At 43.4% G+C, this 20334-nt stretch overlaps 1 protein-coding gene and 1 pseudogene across 1 annotated transcript; one reads left to right on the forward strand and one right to left on the reverse strand.

Moving 5' to 3' along the window:
- Positions 1-1906: 1906 nt before the first annotated feature.
- LOC132016628 (AN1-type zinc finger protein 6-like) lies at positions 1907-6576 on the reverse strand (annotated as a pseudogene).
- A 1766-nt stretch (positions 6577-8342) lies between these two features.
- On the forward strand, positions 8343-20333 carry TRIM68 (tripartite motif containing 68). The gene is made up of 7 exons (XM_059409614.1): positions 8343-8411; positions 11228-11701; positions 13360-13455; positions 14294-14554; positions 14945-14967; positions 15534-15634; positions 15832-20333. Exons 2-7 carry the CDS (start codon positions 11276-11278, stop codon positions 16380-16382), a joined length of 1458 nt encoding a protein of 485 aa, XP_059265597.1. The 5' UTR covers positions 8343-8411; positions 11228-11275; the 3' UTR covers positions 16383-20333.
- Position 20334: the final 1 nt, after the last annotated feature.

Genomic DNA, 20334 nt, shown 5'->3' on the forward strand with positions numbered 1-20334 from the left:
TCTCTCTGATATGAGGAATTTGAGAGGCAACATGGGGGCATTGGGGGGTAGGAAAGGAATAAATGAAACAAGATGGGATCAGGAAGGAGATAAACTATAATCTAACAAAACAGAGGGATTCAGGGGGTGGGGAGGGAGAGAGTTGTTGGGTTATGGACATTGGGGAAGGTATGTGCTATGGTGAGTGCTGTGAAGTGTGTAAACCTAGCGATTCACAGACCTGTACCCCTTGGGCTAATATTACATTATATGTTAATAAAAAAATTAAAAATTTTAAAAAATAAAAATAAAAAAGACGACTCCATCTTCTAGAGAAAGCAGAGGTAGAGATTATAGTGACAGCTTCTTTTTTTGTGGTTTGCCCTTTTATCTAATCAAAGACTGGTGGATAAACATAAATACAGCACAATTAATTCAGATTATTCTTCGTATTGTATATACACAGGCCAATGAACATAATCAGAAAGAAACATGCAGTTGGCAATGAAATGAATACAAATTTTCCTTCCCCCACTCAAAAAAATTTAAAAATGCACAAACTTAGAATTTATCAGCACATACTCTCCTGTGACATAAATAATGGGTGCAAAGAAACTATATGCTAACATATGTAGAACCTTTGGTTTTTTTTTTTTTTTTTTTTTACTTTTCTTTATTATGTTACTCACCATACAGTACCTCATTAGTTTTTTATGTAGTGTTCCATGATTCATTATTTGTGTATAACACCCAGTGCTCCATCTAATACTTACTCTCCTTAATACCTGTCACCAAGCTCACCCATCCTCCTGCCCTCCTCCTCTCTAAAACCTTCAGTTTGGGGACACCTGGGTGTTGCTTAAGCGACGGCCTTTGGCTCAGGTCATGATCCTGGAGTCCTGGGATTGAGTCCTGTATTGTGCTCCCTGCTCAGCAGGGAGTCTTCTTCTTCCTCTGACCCTCCCCTCTCTCATGCTCTCTCTCTCTCTCAGATAAATGAAATCTTAAAAAATAATAATAAAATTAAATTTAAAAACTTAAAAAAAAACTCAGTTTGTTTCCCCCTCTGACTTCCCCCTCTTCATTTTTCCCTTCCTTCTCCTAAGGTCCTCCATGTTAGTCTTTATGTTCTGCTAATAAGTGAAACTGTATGATAATTGACTTTCTCAGCTTGACATATTTTGCTTAGCATAATCTCCTCTTGTCCCATCCATGTTAATGCAAAAGTTGGGTATTCATCCTTTCTGATGGCTGACTAATATTACAGATAAAGTACTGATATCCAAGATCTATAAAGAATGTCTCAGACTCAACACCCAAAAAAAAAAAAAAGTCAAGTCAAAAGATGAGCAGAACACATGAACAGACACTTCTCCAAAAAAGACACATGTAACAGATACATGTAGAACCTCTGTTAATGAAAACCCAGAAGCAGCCATAAGGATGAAGATATGTTCAGTGATTCATAATGAGTTGTGCCCTGAAGGGGCACCATCAACAGAGATTGTGTTGTGGAAAAAAAATCTATGTACACACACAACCAGAAAATAAACAGCAAGATCAATGCATGCATGTTTAATACTGGAAAAATCATGGCCTTCCAAAATTTCTCCATGTTTCTTATAAAAGCATTCCACACTCAACTAAAATTAAAATGATCTTTAAAGGATAATACTTGTAAAGTTTACTTAAGTCTTTTTAGCCACAGAAACTGCAATGGAAATAAATGTCAAGAGTCATTTGTAAAACAAAAACAACATCTATTCTTCTGATAACATGCATGATTAAAATGTCTATGCAAGATACACTGCTCTACATTCCTAATGACCAGGGGGAAAAAACCTTAAGTCAATTTTTAGTTTGCAGATGATCAAAGGATTTTGTATTCCAGCAGAAGTTGAAATCCTCTGGATCTTTTCAGCAACAACTACTGGATGTCCTTTTCTGGTTTTCTCCACAGCATCAGCTTTGTAAGAGCAACTGTGTACACTGGAGTCACGGTGTACGCCCCACTGAGCATTTCCACACCAGCATTGAAACCCAGTAAGTTGCACTTTCTTCCTATACATGAAACAGTGATTATATTTTTGTTTTGGTTTTTCAAGAGCCTTACTTTGCTCTTCAGATGGTCGCCTTGCCATATCTGACACTGATGCTTGTAGGTCTTCTGTTTCAGGTACTGCTTTGTCCGCAGATGCACTGTCCACCTGGGAAGATGCTGCAGATTACGATAAAGGTGACTAATTTGATACAGCACTTGGCTGCACAGATGCAGACGTGGATTCTAGCGGAGACTGAGCATAGGTGACACTGCCATCTGTGCACTGGGATGGGTAAAAATTGAGGCAGACTACTGACAGAAGCTGTGGGTGGGCTTATTCTACCATTAGTGCTATTCCGTCTTTGAGGATGTCCTTTAGAGCACACTGAACACATGCCCTTTGTACAAGGTTTTCCATAAAATCTGCAGCCAGCAGAACAAAGCAGAGGCACTTGGTTTTGCTTAGTTTCTTGAGCGATGTTCCTCTGTTGCACACCACCAAAACCTCCAGTTTTCTGTTTGCTTCCCCTCAGATTAACTTCACTTGAAGCTATCACAGTGACAGCTTCTAGTGCCCATGTTTGAGAGTGAGATCCAAGTTAACCACACACCATGGAAGTAGTAGTGACATCTCTACCAGAGTGGACCTACAGAGTAATTTGATGGTGTTCCTGCCTGCATCATCCATGAGCTACCTAATATTCCTTAGTAAGTCCTTTTTCTGATTAAAATACATTCCTGGAACTTTAAACTCTTGTTATTAGTCAGCATTTTGCTGGCTAGCTCCTGACTCAGTCTTCCACTATCCACATCCAAGGCAATGAGTTTGGCCAGATACCTCTAAACGCTACCACACTCTGATAAGGAGACTCTATCAATTTAATCTTTTCTACTGTAGAAATATACTTCCTTTTCCAAAACCTACTGAATAATACTATATTTATATGGTTGGCCATAAAATATTTTCCCAAAGGCAGGTTGTAAGGGCATTTTAAAAATAAATTTTTATGCCATGGGGTCATAAAATAAGAGCCAGTCTAAAAAAATTATAGGTGGCCCTTGAATAATATGGAAGTTAAGGGCACTAGCCACCCCACATATACCCTGTAGTCAAAAATCCACATTTAGGGGCGCCTGGGTTGCTTAGTGAGTTAAAGCCTCTGCCTTCAGCTCAAGTCATGATCCCCGAGTCCTGGGATCAAGCCCCACATCGGGCTCTCTGCTCAGCAGGGAGTCTGCTTCCTCCTCTCTCTCTGCCTGCCTCTATGCCTACTTGTGATTTCTGTCTGTCAAATAAATAAATAAAATCTTAAAAAAAAAATCCACATTTAGCTTTTGACTCCCCGCAAATTTAACCACTAATACCCTCCTGTTAATTAGAAGCCTTGCTAATAACATAAACTGTCAATTAACACACGTTTTGTATGTTATATGTATTATATACTTCATTCTTACAATTAAGTAAGCTAAAAAAAAGAAATATTATAAGTAAATCATAAGGAAAAGAAAATACATTTACATTACTGTACTTTACAAAATCTGTGTATAAGTAACCCACACAGTTCAAACCTGTGTTGTTCAAGGGTCAGCTTTATTTATATAATTAAAACTTCACTTGTGGGGCACCTGCGTGGCTCAGTCATTAAGCATCTGCCTTCAGCTCAAGTCATGTTCCCAGGGTCCTGGTATCAAGCCCCACATCAGGCTCCCTGCTCAGTAGGAGGTCTGCTTCTCCTTCTCCCACTCCCCCTGCTTGTGCTCCCTCTCTTGCTATGTGTGTCTCTGTCCAATAAATAAATACAACCTTTAAAAAAAACAAAACTTCATTTATGGTGACCATAACATAATATAAAGACTTGTCAAATCACTGTTACACACCTGAAATCAATGTAACATTGTATGTCAACTATATTCAGTTTAAAAAAACAATACCTAATTCAACAATTTCTGGAGAAAACTAAATTCAAAATTGTAGTTACAGTTTATTTAATGACAATGAATACATCATTAAATGTATGAAATATAGTCTGACATATTTTAATTTAGAGAAAACTTTACACTCCCCAATAAATAAAAAGTAATGCAAGAAGAAAGGGGGGGAGGAGAATGAGCAAAAGGAAAATACAGTAGGGATGAAATCGGGAAAAAAAGCAAGTTAAAATAGCCATAAATTAACAGGTACCTTGAATGAACATAAATTAAACAGACATTTGGCAATAAACATAAGTCCCTTGGGAGGAAAAAAAAGTAGTGGTAAGCACATACTATTAGAGATCATAATCAAGAAAAAGCCTAGAAATGGAGAAAAATAAAAGTTATTTTAATTTAGATTGCTGGACCCAATCTCAACCTCTGAAGGAGTGGGGGTTGTTTTTCCACAGGAACAATCAATTCCCAGACATGAGCAGGGTGAAAATTCAACTCAATTCTGACACTGTCTACCTGAAAATAGCATCAGATCCACAGGTTAAGGGATCAGTCCTACAAGACTGCCCCCCAACCACCACCTACACACAGGTTGTTACCTGTATTTCTACCTACTGGCTATAAACCACAGATTCCTCTTTGGGTTCAATTAATTTGCTAGAGCAGCTCACAAAACTTAGGGAACCATTACTAGATTACTGGTTTATTATTAAAGCATATAACTCAGGAAGAGCCATGTGAAAGAGATGCAGAGGGCAAGGTACAGGAAGGGGTGCAGAGCCCCCACGACCTCTCTAGGCTTGCCACTCTCCCAGGACCTCCACAGTTACCAAACCAGAAGCTCTCCCAACCCTGTCCTCTTGGATTTTTATGGAAGCTTCATTATGTAGGCACAACTGATCAAATCATTGGCCATTGGTGACTGATTCAACCTCCAACCCCTTTCTCCTCCCCTGGATATCAGAGGTAGTGGGGAGGGTATGACTAAAAGTCACAACCCTCTACTCATAACATGAGTTCTCCTGGCTACAAGCCCCCCTCAATCCTTCAGTGAGGTCCAAAAGTCTTCTCATTAACATAACAAAAGACACCTTTAAGGCTCTCATTACACACAAAATTCCGAGGGTTTCAGGAGCTCTGTGCCAAATGCAGGGAAGAAGACCAAATATGTATTTCTTATTATAAACCATAATATCACAACTTTGTATAATTACACACTCATAAATTATGTTAACACTGACATTTTGAAGATAATAACTTACTAAAACAAATTAAAGTTGAAAGAAATCTAAATAAATACCAATACAATGAATGTAAAGCTATTTCTTCTTTTTTGTAATCCAACACAACACTGATATCAAAACCAAGAACAGTATTTGTCTGGCTCGTTCTTCAGCCAACCATCCAAACACCTTGCCATTTGTATATATTGTTATATTAACAGTTGCCATTGTAATATATAGTTATATTCTCATATATAGACAACGAAGATATAAACATATTTCAGTAACTATAAATAAAAAAATAGAAATACATATTTTTGAGAACATCTCACACACACATCCATACTCCTATATTCCCAGCCGTGGCATCTCACATTGAAGTAGGTCTTCTTCATACTATTGCTCCTTTCCTTTGCCTCTAGAGCTGCTCCCTTCTCTCTACTCCCTGTTCTCAGTATCTTGGGATAACTAATATACACTCTCAATGATTCCTCAGTCAGTTTCAGAGGCCTTCAGTGACTCAGGAACACTTCCAGAAAGGCTCTCCATGTCCTCTAGACAGAACTCTAGGTTTTAGCTTCTAAGCTCTTTCCCTGCCTAAGTGAGAGTATTAACAAAGGTCTGCGGCTTTGCTGCTCTGAGCCGGGACTTCTCTCTTAGCTTGGGCTAACACTGAAGGGATGCGGGAAGAGGACCTAACTTCCCCTCCTTGGGACTCTGAAGAAATATCAGCCTTGCTTTCTGGAAACCAAAGACAATCTAGAATACTGGAAGAACAGGAGCCTTTATTCTATATAAAAGGTCCAGAAAGAGACTTTTGACGTAGAGTGGGGCAACTAACCATTGTCTGGGGTGCACTCCTCTTAGCCTCCACTTAGCCTCCACCCCTCACAGGTTTTCTTCTGAATTCTGTTCCACTATCATGGGCAGCTCTCTTCTGAAGTTCAAGCCTAAGTCTGCATGAAGCTTATTGAGCTTATTGCACTGGCTTCCTACCCCTTCCTTAGCCCCACTTCCTCAATGCCCTCACCTTCCTCCTTGCCCCTCAGTCAGTTCTCAGTCTTTACTTCTTTTATGGTAACATTCCTCACCCACAGCACAGACAACATCTCACAGGTAGCCACTCACCTTGTTGTACTGGTCTGTGCTGGATTCAGGCAGAGGGTTGTGGTCTGCACTTACAGCCATGGAATATCTCTGAAACAGAGCCTTGCCTGCAAACACATGTCTGCCTTTCACAGCAAACAAGGCACCCTGAGTGAGGTTGGGAAGGACAGCTTCCCTGGAGGGGTGATGGGCTGATAGGCCTTCAAAAGCTCTCTGTCCAGCCTTCCCTTGGTGAACACAAGCCCTCTCCCCCAGCAACCCTAAGGTGCCGCTTTGCCTGGGCCCTTGAGAGTCAGTCATGGTCATGGACAATTGCAAGTTACAAATGAAAATGATCTCCCCATTAACTATTTTAACTTCACAGAATGTTCAAAATACAACCAACTTGATTCTTAGCTCCTGAAGAACAGAGACTATGTGGCTCATATTATACCAGCACCCAGTACAAAATGCTACAAAAAGCTGGTGCTCAATAAATGTTTAAAGTGGCTTGGTTAACTCAACCCACTGACTCTTCTGTTATGGCAGCAATTTGTCCACATCCTGGTGAATAAGATGATCCAACTGAGACATCAGTTACCTCTTCTTTTTTGTTTTTTTGCTCATGGCCCCATTTGTTTCAGGAATTTTCTGGTCCTCACTCTTCAGAATTTTAACTATGGTCTGAGTCCGGACATTGGCATGAGGATCCAAGGAGTCCCAACAATGAAATCATCTGGAGCTGGGCTTCAGTTGCAGCATTTCCTGGTTCTATTCCATGTCCACACTACATATGCCCTTATTTGCTTATTCCGTAAACACCTAAATATCAGGAGGAGGACAGGTGCTGTAAGTGCCAAGAAAAACCCAAATCACTGCCTTAAGTAGCAGTTTGTGTGTGCACGTGACCAACTCTATGTCTCTGGGTGCGGGGTGTGGGGTGGGGGGCGGCAGTCATTTAAAATTTACAAAATAGTAATAATAATGACAATTTATAACCAGGGATTCCACTTCGACTCTACCAGATCCCAGAATGTTTCTTTTTTATTATTATTTTTTTTAAGTTTTTATTTCACTTCCAGTTAGTTAGCATACAATGTTATCGCTTCAGGTATCGGACAGTGATTCAACCGTTCCATACAGCACGGAATGCTCATCAGAAAAGTGCACTCCTGGGGCGCCTGGGTGGCTCAGTGGATTAAGCCGCTGCCTTCGGCTCAGGTCATGATCTCAGGGTCTTGGGATCGAGTCCCGCATCGGGCTCTCTGCTCAGCAGGGAGCCTGCTTCCCCCTCTCTCTCTCTCTCTGGCTGCCTCTCTGTCTACTTGTGATTTCTCTCTGTCAAATAAATAAATCTTTAAAAAAAAAAAAGAAAGAAAGAAAAGAAAAGTGCACTCCTTAACCCCCATTTCTGTTTCTAACTTTAAAGTGGATTGTGGCAATAATAAGAAGCTGCCTGCTTAAATATCAAAGGACAAGAGTTTGCCAGGAAAACGTAGGAGGGCTTTTGGGAGGGGGGGGGCGTGTTTTTTTGTTTTGTTTTTCACTAAGAACCCAGTATCTGCAGCTGGAGCCAGGAGAGGTCGCTCATCTTACAAGAAACTGCACTTGAGCGCTCAGCCCCGCGCTAAATTGGGGTCACAGAACCAGACGCGACTGAGCTCATAGGCTGAGTTTAACACAGAAAACTGGGAAAGGAGTAGCGTTAGGTCTCCGGTGCTATTACCTGGAAGGAACAAGGCTCGCTCTGTCGTCAGAGCAGAAGCGTGAGACTGAGTGTGTCCCGTGGGTCGAGAGTCAGCGGGGCCTCCGCTAAGGCTGGGCTCCAGCGGTCTCGTTCGGGAGCCGACACTCCTCCCACTAACGTGGGAATGACTCCCGACCCCTTCACAGTTTAAATGACTCCGAGTGGAAGGAGCCAGAAAAAACGACGTAGCAGAGAAAAAACACCGGCACGCCGAGACCCTATCTCCGATTGGCCAGAGTTGTCTGGATCCCTATCTGTGATTGGCTGTTCCCACAAAGACGCCGGCGGCGTGCGCTCCGGCGAACGGCCCCTGCCCGCCGCTCATTGGCTCCGGACCTGTGGGCGGGGCCTGGGAGCCCTGCGGGAGCAGAGGAACCGGGCGTTTTGGGGCCTTCATCTTCCACGGGCGGTAAGTGCTGCGGTGGCTTGACCGGGCGCTTGTGCCGCCGGGAGCGCTCGGCGGTGGCAACCGGGAGTCTCCACGTTCGCTTTCCGCCACGGGGCGCTAGACCCGGCTGAGGAGGGAGGTGGGTGGACAGCTGTGCCTGTTCTAAAGTCGGAAGTCCTGCAGGCTCACTTTCTTCCGTCCGCACCCGTCGGCTGTCCGGCGGTCCGCGGGCCCTGCTCCGCCTTCTGGTGGCCGGGAGGTCACCATCCCCCTCCGCTCCAGAACTCCCCGCGGGTCACGGCCGCCCTCGCCCCTCGCTTCACTCTGGCCTCTCCTCCCCAGGCTTTTCCACGCTCTGGTTCCACGCCCTGAAATGTGTTTCTCACACTGGCTCCCCACCCTGGTAAAGGCAAGGTCGAAGCAATCAAACGTTTAATAATTAAAATTTTGTCAAAGCAATTCATGTGTAATAAAAACTAAATCAATAAAGCCGGTGTTATATGGAAGAGCAAAAGTAGCTACGTGACCCTAAGTCCTTCTTGCGGAGGCCACCACTTTGAACTTTTTCACGTTTAAATCTTTATGACTCAGAAATCTAAAATATGCTTTTGCCTCATTTCTTGATGTATCGTTTTGATATTTCTTTACCTCACCTTCCTACTGCCACCATCTCAATTTTCAATTTCTGTTGGTGTTCTCCTGTTGATCTTTGTGGCTTTAAATCATAGATCTCAATTTCTTGTGTCACCCTTAGGTGGCAGCTCTTAGTGCCCCACTGGATGGTGATACTTCCACTCCCAACCTACTATCAGACCTCAGCGTTTACACTTAATTCTTTCATATTCAAAAAATGTTTGTATTTGAAGCACTCTCCTTTATGTTGGGGATATAGTGGGGAACAAAGTAAGAGAATATCCCTATCCTTGTCAAGCTTCCGGAGTGGAAAGTAAGACGATAAACGTGGGCGTATCAGATGATGTTAAGAGTAGGATCATGGAGAAGTCATTCCAAGCTGTGAAAACAGCAGGGAACCAAGTGAGGTAGAATAAATGGACATGGGGGGTCTGTAAGAAAGTGAAAGTTTCTCTCTTTGCTTAACTGGGCACAATTGCTGTTTCAGGGTTAAAGAGAGAGCTTCCCTATTGGACTGATGGTGGGGAACCAGGAGAGGACCTCCATAGGTTAGGGATTTCACAAAACTAGGTTTGAGGATACTGGGTCCTGCATTTTGGCAGTGATAGTGGGAGGTGGACAGTCAGGAGGCACGGAGTCCAATGAGAAGGTGTGGCCTGCTGCTAGCCTGTTACAGAGAGTCCTGCAAAATCTGCATACTACTCCAGGTTCTTCAGGAAGCCTACTGGACTACCCTAAATCACAGTGATTTCACTCTCTCTCTTTTTTAAAAAAGATCTTATTAGGAGAGAGAGAGTGCACACAAGCAGGGGGGGGGGGGGGGGAAGAAGAAGCAGACTTCCTACTAAACAGGGTGCCTGATGCAGGACTTGATCCCTGAGGACCCTGAGGTGACATGAGCCAAAGGCTTAACCAGTTAAGCCACCCAGGCACCCAGTTTCTCTCTCTTGAATTTTTATTCTACCTCAAAGGTAGAGAGGTTAAGTAATTTGCCCAAGATAGAATGGTGGGCCCCAGGACCAAGCATCTGTAAAATGAAAATAATAGAATAATGGTTTTGATTTAGAGTTGTGAAATAAACTGAGTTAATCTGTGTAAAGGGCTCAGAATATTGCCTGGCACACAGTGTAAGTGCTTGAGGAGTGTTTGCTATTATTTTTACTGTATAATATGCTGTCAGTTACCTAACAAATTATAAAAAGATTTTAGGTCTAGGAGCTATTTCCTGTCTGGCTAGTTTGTTTATTCAACAGCAGCAGCATGGCAGGTACCGTTTAAGTGTGGAGGATACAGCCATGACTAAGCTACAGGGTTCTTCCCTTTATAGATTCTAGCCAGTAGCACAAACTTGGATAGTAAACAAAGAAATACTGTCTACTGAGCCAAGAGCCTGCCATTGATCATTCAAGTTCCATATCTCATATCTGGTCCAGACAGAAATCTCAGGTTTCTTGCTGAGGTAGTGACTTCCATCAATATGGGTTTGACTATCATCAAATGAGCTGTGTTTTTATCTTCCATTGGGTGTTGTTTCATCTCTGCTTCTAAACATATCACTGAAGGTGAAGGAGAGTGTCTTGGCAACTTAGTGAATGCTAGTGCTAGAGAAATGGGCAGGGGTTTAGAGGCTGTGGAGAAATTTACATATATTTTATATTTATACTCAAGTGTGCAACACAGGAGAACAAACAGCATATAGGCAATGGTCTTCCAGCGTATTACCTCTTATGCACCTTGAAATATATATACATATAAACATACTAGAGAATAAGGCTAGGGGTATTTCTGGCCTTATTTTGAATACTAAAACACCACATTTTGTGGGACCTTTCCCAAGCTCAAGAGAAACAATACTGATTTGGAGAGTGTGATTGAAGTAGGGTGGAAATGGTCTGGTGAGTAAACTCAGAGGAGATTCAGAGATGTCCAAATGAATGAAAACGGAAAACTCCCAATATCCACTCACTTAGGCATCCCCAGATGTCTCTACAGTGGTATGGGTAATGTGACCCAGTCGGAACTTCAGTTGGGAAGGCCACCACTTATGTTAACCAAGGTTAATAAAGGACCCAAAGGAGGAAGTTGTTGGGTTGTTGGGTTTTGTTTTTTTTCCTCAGTCACTAATTCTCCCTTTTGCTGATCTCTGTGCTCTTTAACATAAGAACATTTTTATCTTCTTTCTTTCTTCTTTTTCTTCTTCTCAGCCTTGACTACTTCTACCTGGCTGTCTGAGGACAGAGTGAGAAGGAGCCATGGATCCTGCAGCATTGGTGGAAGCCATGGTGGAAGAAGTGGCCTGTCCTATCTGCATGACCTTCCTGAGGGAGCCTGTGAGCATCGACTGTGGCCACAGCTTCTGCCATGGCTGTCTCTCTGGACTGTGGGAGGTCCCAGGAGAATCCCAGAACTGGGGTTACACCTGTCCCCTCTGCCGGGCTCCGGTCCAGCCAAGGAACCTGCGACCCAATTGGCAGCTGGCCAATGTTGTAGAAAAAGTTCGTCTGCTGGGGCTGCATCCAGGAATGGGACTGAAGGGTGATGTGTGTGAGCTCCATAAGGAACAGCTAAAGATGTTCTGCAAAGAGGATGGACTGATCATTTGTGAGGCCTGCAGCCAGTCTCCTGAGCATGAGGCCCACAGTGTCGTACCCATGGAGGATGTCACCTGGGAATATAAGGTGGGAGATGGGAGGCCAGGCATCCCAGTCTCTCCCTTCCCCATTCTTGGCTATCTCCAGATCTAGAACTTGACCCCAGAGACTAAATGAAAGCTGATTCCTTTGGCTCCACCCACCAGCAGATCCTGGGGCCCTGATGCAATTTAGCCACACCTCTCCTTGCATGGGAATCTCCCATGTCCACACCCCTTCCCTGATCCCAGCATGGCTAATGCCTAATTCAAGCATGCTTTCAATGCCAAGAATTTGAAGGAGGCCAATTTGAGTTAGCTCCCCCAAATGCCTTGGAGGAGTTTGGGCATGAGATAGTCAAGGCTGCAACCTGCAGAACCCACAGACTCCTCACTCTACCACCAATAGTCATTTGGCAGTCACTTCAATTCCCTCTTTTATCAACAAAACTGAAGCTTTATTATTTATCAACAAAACTGAAGCTTTATTATTATTTGAGGGCATGATAATTGATTTTAGAGCTGGAAGGGACTGTGGCTGAATTATTTAGGATTAAATGGGAATAATCTAACTTCGTAAGATGCCTCTGACTTTAAGTTAAATTAAGTAAAGGAAGATCAAGGGCCAGGACTCAGGTCTTTCTCTTCAGCCAGTGTTCCTTCTCCTCTCCCTACCTTTTCTTTTTTGGGGGGCAGGGGTCATTTCTGTCACACCTGCTACTCCGTTTCTGTTGTTACCTTCATCTGCTTCCAGATGTCCACGCTGACATGTCTTTATCAGATTCATTATTCCAGTGACTGTGATCTATTGATCTAGTACTGGTCTTAATTCTCTTTCCTGAAGTTAAGGTTAGAAACTAAGAGTGCATGACAAATCCCCTGAATCAGGTGTTTTTCTATGCATGAATAATTTCTAAAAAATTACAAGTATTTACTCACTCATTTTACTTTGAGTTTTAAAACAGGGAGGCAATGAAATATAGGCGTAGCAGTTAGAGAACTAGGTTAAATCCCAGCCCGACCATGTATTAGCTGAATGACTGGGTAGTTCACTCACTAAGCCTCAGTTTTCTTATCTATAAAATAGGGATAATACTTAAAGGGTCATAAGTACTAAATGTAAGTTTAGTGCTGAAGCCACATATGGCACCTGGTAAATCTTTAATAAAATGGTTAATATTTTTATCAGAACACTTTATGGTTTCCAACAATATACTACTGTTGCAGTATTTTAGGATAGTGCTTCTTTCCTATAATTTGCATGCAATCCACCTGAAAATATTGCTAGAATTCAGGTTCTAATTCAGTAGTCCTGGGGTGAGGCTGGGGTTCTGCATTTCTGGCAAGCTCTGTGGTAATGTGGTTACTGCTAACCCTCTTGGACCACACTTTGAATAATAAGGTTTTAAGATGCTTTGAGATAACAAGGCAGATACGGATAAAAATAAGCATGGATAAGAATGTCTAAGGTTGGAGATGGACCTTTTCTTATACTTCACAGAAACTTAGAAACTGTAGGAGTTGACAGGATTGTGGGTTGGAAAACTGCCCTGGACGTCAGCTGGGCAGGAATCACTCCCCCTGTAACATTTATTCTGGCCCATTGCCCAAAGGATGCTTATTTTCCGATCACCTGCCAACACTAGGAAGCCTCATCATCAACCTGGGCTGCCTGATGTGTCCTCACAAGGTTTTTACTTCTTTCAGTGGAAACTCCACGAGGCTCTGGAGCATCTGAGGAAAGAGCAAGATGAGGCCTGGAAGCTGGAAGTTGGTGAGAGGAAACGAACTGCCACCTGGAAGGCAGGTTGCCACCTGGGGAAGGAAGGCTGGATGGTCACTGTGTTGTCCGGGAGCTGGCCTGTGGTCGCTTCTTCCTTGTCTCTGTGAGGCAGAATGTGGCGTTGAAGTCAGAGAGCCTGGGGGTCTCCAACCAGCATGCTCTACCGTAGGCAGGCTATGTACCCTCCCAATTCCAGTTTCTTGGGAGTGATAAAGGGATAATCTCTGGGTTTATGTCTGCGTATGTGAGAAAGGAAAACCATGTGACTCAGGTATGTGTTGTTAGTTCACAGTGGTAAGAATTATATAATGCTTAGTAAAGCCTGGTTTCTGTTTCACTTTCCCCAGGTAGAGCATATTTACTAAAAGTTATTAAAATATTAGAAAATCATCCCTGTAATAAATATGAGGACAAGAATGTTTGATCCACAGAGGGTAACACTCTGCCTGCCTAAGAAAGCATAGTGAACTGATAGGGTATCAGTAAGGAGTGAAGCTCACATTGTAGTTAAGTTACACTGTCTTAGAGGCTTAAGTGCAATCCCTCTGGTCATTATTCTGAAAATGGAATATATTATTTTGAGACTAGAAAATAGTCTAGAGCATATAGTACCAAAATAATATTCTAGGCCCAACTAGGCCCAGTAAGAGTAGTGATAGGGACCCAGAAGCATGTGCTGGAGCTCTGGGAACAGAGAGGTAGGTAAAACAGTCTCCTTTCTTGTGGCTTCTGCAGTGCCTGATACATGGCACCCACACATTCCAGAGTGTGTGTGTGTATATGCATGTGCCAGTACCCTCAGTCCTGGGGGGTCCTACCAGAATCAGTGCTGATTTCTGGTCCTGCCTGGCCCTCCAGATACAGGTGGAAACCCGAAAGCAGAGTATCATGTGGGAGTTTGAGAAATACCGGCGATTACTAAAAAAAACACAGCCTCCAGGTCGGCGGCTGGAGGTGGAAGCAGCCGCAGCTCTGGCCAGCCTAGAGCAGGAAGAGGCAGAGACTGTGCAAAAACTGGAGCAGAATCATAATGAGCTCGTCCAGCAGAGCCAGGTGCTGTGGAGGATGATTGCAGAACTGGAAGAGAGGTCTCAGAGGCCTGTCCGCTGGATGCTGCAGGTGAGTGGCGGATTTTTCTGGGCACTCTAAAAGAGAACTGAAGATGGTGTGGGGCTCTAGGAGAGGATTAGCTAGTCTTCAGTGGGACCTGTCAGCACTGTGCCCAGCAGACGTGGATCCCATATACTGCCCCCTCCACTATGCTGCTGCTCTACCCCTGGCATGGCCTCTTGTCGCCTGGTAGGTGGGACAGCACTTGGGCAGCTCTGGCATAATACCCACCCCTACCCTCTGGCCTGGGAACCAAGGTGGAGCCTGAAGTTAAGAAGTCCAGCCTTGCTCTCTACCTCCCTTTCCCTCAGAGAAACCCCCTCCCAGAGCTCATTGCTGTCTGGTCCATCTGAGGAATAACACATACTCATATGCTGCTTTTTTTGTCCTTCCTTCTAGGGTATTCAGGAAGTCTTAAACAGGTATGTTCCATCCTTGGAGCCCCTAAGCAGCCCTATAAGGGGATAATGGGCCCGGGCCAGAGGCAGAAGTGGGAAAGGAACATAGACCCAGTACCCACAGAAAAGTGGTTCATAAGCATCATCTTTCATTATATTTGCTAAAGAAGCTTTGTTCCTCATTCTTTTTCCTTTGTACTCAGTCAAGTTCATTTCAAGTGTTAAGAATTTCAGACAAAGTTATAAATTACGCAGTCTCAGGTGAATTGCCCAAAAAAGGAACTAAGACCACAGATGTCTCCAGTTGTGCTCCAGCCTGAGTATCCGCCTTCCTCCTTTGTGGCACACTGCTTCCTCTCCCAGTGCCAAATGCACATCTGCCTCTCCCCCCAGCACGGGGATGCCAGGGTTCTCTCTGTGCCACAAACCGTTCAGGCTCAGTCAAATAATCACATCTCTGCTTTGCCTGGTGTTGCTGGGGAGGAGCACCCCACTGACTATCTCTGGCCAAGCCTGTCTTTCCTATAGTAAGGAATGCCCATATAGCAAAGCAGGACTTCTGGCCCCAAAGTTTACCTTTTCTCTGCCAGGAGCAAGTCTTGGAGTCTGCGGAGGCCAGAACCAGTCTCCCTGGAGCTAAAGACAGACTGTCGTGTGCTGGGGCTAAGAGAGATTTTGAAGACCTATGCAGGTAACGAATGCTAGGAGAGGTTATGGTGGGCAGTGGGAGGGACCCCTCCTAGAGAATGAAAATGGTTGAGTGCCTTCTGGATGCCCCCACTCTCCCCCGTCTTGCTCATCTCTGAGAAACCTGTGGCTGTGTTTATCAGACCATGCCCACACCCTCTGCTGCATGTCAGTGTCTCCAACCAGGATCTTTATTCCCAGCTGACGTGCGCCTGGATCCAGACACCGCCTATTCTCGTCTCATTGTGTCTGAGGACAGAAAATGCGTGCGCTATGGAGACACGAAGCAGAAACTGCCTGACAATCCTGAGAGATTTTACCGCTACAATATCGTCCTGGGAAGCCAGTGCATCTCCTCAGGCCGGCACTACTGGGAGGTGGAAGTGGGAGACAGGTCGGAATGGGGCTTGGGAGTGTGTAAGGAAAATGTAGACCGGAAGGAGGTGGTCTATTTATCCCCCCACTATGGATTCTGGGTGATCAGGCTGCGGAAGGGAAATGAGTACAGAGCAGGCACCGATGAATACCCACTCCTGTCCTTGCCTGTCCCTCCCCGCCGGGTGGGGGTCTTCCTGGATTATGAGGCCCATGATATCTCTTTCTACAATGTGACTGACAATGGCTCCCATATTTTCACTTTCCCCCACTATCCCTTCCCCGGGCGCCTCCTGCCCTACTTTAGTCCTTGCTACAGCATTGGAGCGAATAACACGGCTCCTCTGGCCATCTGCTCCCTAGACGGGGAGGACTAAGAGGGCCACCATCTTAGCCAGAGGCCATGGAGTGTCACCTGCTTTTGGAGGGTCCACCACCACCAAGGATCCCCTTGAACTATGCTGAGTCTAAGATCCAGGGAGCCCTCCGCCTGACCCAGTAGTCTGTTGCTACTGGGCCAAGGTCTCTCACTAACCTACTCATATAAAAAAGCTGAGGTGCAGTCAAATGAGCATGGCACCCCAGTGAGGGAAGCATGACAGGGCTAAGAGCAAGGATCTGAGCAGTTGTAAGGTAACGTGTTGCTGTGAGAGTCAGGACTCTGTTCTTTCTGTAGCTCATGTTCCTCTTCCCCAGTCCCTGTAGGTGCCATAATTAAGTCAGCAAGGATGATGAAGTTGATCCAACCTACAGGAAACCCTTTGCATAGGGTTTGCCAAAAAGCCAAAAGATACTTGTTCATGTCCAGAGCTGGTTGCTGTGCTGATACTAGTAGAGGATGCTTTGCCTGAGGTTTCCTGCTACTGAGTAACCCATATTTGACCCCAACTCTCTGACCCCCTAACTAGAGAAGTGCCTAGCAGCATTGCACAGGCCACCCCGATATGCATAACCCCTCCTTGAGCATAAGCCGGGAAAGTCACTCTGTCTCAGACCTAAGGAGATCTGTGTCCTGGTCCTGCCTTTTCTCCAAGCGTCAGGATCAGAAAACCTGTGAGCTTTGTTCTTGTGTTCATTTTAAGGATGAAAAAACTGAAGTGGCCTTAAATGCAGTAAATTACTTCTCATGAAACGGTTGAAAAAAGATTGTAAAGCTTATAAAGTATTTCCCACATTCAAATGAAATAAGATGGACAGACTTGCTTCTCAGGTCACCTGTCTGCATATCATTCATTACAGTTGGGTCTGAAACATCCCAGTGTAGGAAGGGTTTTAGGCGTCCTCAATGGAAAAGTGGGTATAGAAATTGCAGACTCTCCTACCTCACAGGGTTGTTTTGAAGATCTCAGATCCATCCTGTATTTTTCCTTTCTCAGGCATGGAGAAAAGCAGGCCATCGATTTTGCCTGCAGTAACCTTCCTGCCTTGCCTGCTTAGAGCCAGCATCCGTACAGCAGTGCCTTTGTTTCATAGAGCCTCTCCTGATAATCTCAGCCAGTTAGACAGAAAGGTCTCTTGCCAATGGCAGATTCTGGGCCACCGTGATATGTTGTGCATCTATTGTATGTGTTATTGTTTGGATTAGAATGGGGACTGTGACATCAGGGTAGAGAATGGAAATAATAAGAAAAATTTAAAACAGATGCACTGGAAAGAAGGCTCACCCACAAGCTAGTTGGGCTAAAGTTTGGATCTTTTTGTCACCAAGGGACTCTTCATGGATCTGGTAACTACATAATAGTCTGCCTTTCTCTTCTCTAAATCTATGACAGAAGAAGGAAAGGGCATGAAAAGCCAACTTAGGAGCCATACGTTATAATGAAAGGGAAGTAAAACTATGTATCTGGGCTGTTGACCTTAGAGTGATGGTTATATGTGCCAAAAATAATACATTACAGGGATTAAGAGTATGATGTGGGAATGCTTGTGCCTGGAGATAAATTGCAAGGCAAGCATGTGGAAACCATTGGCCTTGCCTGTTGCAAGGGGCTCTGATGTGTACATCAACACTGTCTCCATGGTGCTGTGGAACACAATTTCTGAGGTAGTGGAAGCTTGAAAGTAGTGACTGTTGAATCAGGATTGGGCAGCAAAATAATTACCAGGTCAGGTATAGGCAGAAGCAAAATAATTCCTGTAATAAAGAAGAGTAAATATTGTCTTTCTACTTTAATTGTGTTGGTTGTTCACATATGGAAGAGGTAAAACAGGCTAAAATGGAGAAATAAACTCATTCTGCCCACCATGCTTCTAAGTCACTCCTCAAGCATTAGCAGAAGGGGAGAAGTTTCCATTCCCTTCTTGGCTCCCTGCTTGGAGAGGAATGATCTGGTAAGTTACAGACCTGGTCTTGGCAAAGGATTGAGCTGACCTACATTAAAGGGACCATATGTCTTTGTATAGGGAGACTCCCTGGGGAATTGTTTATAAACTTGAGAAATCCATTTTTAGGAAGTTCTTCCAGTTATGTCCATTGACCCTTAGCAGAAGAAGCTAGGAAACAAACCAGTGTTGTTCTTTTACAATGGTTTTATTAGGACTAATCCTGAAAGTCTCTTAGAAAAAGGATTTTTAGCTGATAAAATCATTTAAAGGTAGAGTGAATTGAGTAGTGGAATGACTTCATTGTTAACATGCTGTTTTGGGAAGGGTTTTGTTGTTGTTGTTGTTGTTTTTACTTTTATAAGCTGATTTGGGGGCTATGATTACCTGTGAGAAGTACACATTGTTTATTTCATATTGTCTGATTTTTAAGACCAGGCAAGAATCTTGACTCTTAAGTATATGAAAACCCTTTTCTCTAGGATAACTGCTTATACTTCCTTTCTAAGAACGCCATGAAGACAAGAACCTTATTTGTCTGGTTCACAATTTTAGCCCAGCCTAGCACTGTGTGTGTGTGTGTGTGTGTGTGTGTGTGTGTGTAAATATTTAAATGAGGGAACTTTAATTCATATGCCTAGAATCAAAACAAAAGTAAGCTTTTGTGTCCTAGGGGTGTGAACAACTATATGGTATTTAATTATAATTCTGTTGAAAAAAAAAACATGATTCAATAGATAATCACAAAAGTGGCCCAGAAAAGGAGGAAGCAGGGGTTCATGCAGAGAAGAGTGTCTGTGCCACTCCCTTGAATGTCTAGGATATCTCCTCCATCTAGGTAAGATCATTTACTGCAAGGCAGGTATAAGCTTTGCCCATCCTTATTCTACTAGGAGAAACAAGGGGTGCAATGAGCCTTGAGGCAAAAGACTGAAAGGGGGAAATAGTCCTGCAGAGAGACATGGAGAATTCTTGGACTCCCTACAGGAAGTCCAGTCTCCCATTTTTCAAGCAGGATGTATTTTAATCTCTCAAGATCTAAACACTGAGACTCTTTGTGGGTCCTAGGCACTAGTTAAATGGCATATATTGATTAGTGTGAGAGGACATGGGTCATAGCTGATCTATTAGGAGAAGCACGGGATTTCCTGTTTGGGGGTAGCCATGGCAGGAAACTAGTCCACTTTGGAAGTATGTAATTCAATATCTGAGTACCAACAGTGGGTCCCAGTTAGTTTCAGGGAATACCAGTGTGAATGAAACACAAAGCAGGGCAGACTTCTGAGGGAAATGCTGGGGAGAAATTACTGTTTTGAGTGCAGGTTGAACTATGCCTTTGTTGCTCTACATCACATTCTAATATTCCTGTATTTGATGAACATAGTTGTTTGGGTTGCTTATAGGAAAACAACAGTTCTTTAGGTTGCTTATAGGGAAACAAAAGTGTGACTTTTCAAAATAGAAATCTTATCAAATGCATTTAACCACCTCATGATATTGATTTGTTTTTACGTTGAGGAGGAGTTTCATTTTCATACTCTTTGGGAATTCAGTGCATCACTACCAGGTTTTTAGAAGCTGATTCCTACTTCACTGGTATTCAGAAATAGAATACATTCTAGGTAGGCAAATAAGTTTAGTACTGGCAAAAGGTATGGATGCCAAGTTGTTAAGCAGATTGTTTGGAACAGCTATCACATGAGTGTTAACCTACAAAGGAATACACTTTCAATAGTGCCTTGAACTACTCCTTAAAAGTATGGAATTAGAAATTTATTTGGTGTATTTTTAAGTACAGACAATATGTCAGATGTTGTGTATGTGGTTTCTATCAATCATTTCTTTAATCTTTACTATCTTTGAGTTAACATTGTATCCTCCATCAATAGCAAGGAAATAGTAAGACTCAGATATAACAACTTGTTATCAACAGTACTAGGAAATTATGTTTTATTAAGATTTTCAAATGTACCAGAGTCAAATATATGTATCTTTTACATTTGAAAT

This window comes from Mustela nigripes, chromosome 1 (genome assembly GCF_022355385.1).
Source record: "Mustela nigripes isolate SB6536 chromosome 1, MUSNIG.SB6536, whole genome shotgun sequence".
NCBI lineage: Eukaryota > Metazoa > Chordata > Mammalia > Carnivora > Mustelidae > Mustela > Mustela nigripes.

Coding starts and splice junctions, on each gene's coding strand:
- TRIM68 (XM_059409614.1), top strand. CDS start 11,276: ATGGATCCTGCAGCATTGGTGGAAGCCATGGTGGAAGAAGTGGCCTGT. Junction 11,702..13,359: donor ATGTCACCTGGGAATATAAG/GTGGGAGATGGG, acceptor TACTTCTTTCAG/TGGAAACTCCACGAGGCTCT. Junction 14,968..15,533: donor ATTCAGGAAGTCTTAAACAG/GTATGTTCCATC, acceptor TTTCTCTGCCAG/GAGCAAGTCTTGGAGTCTGC.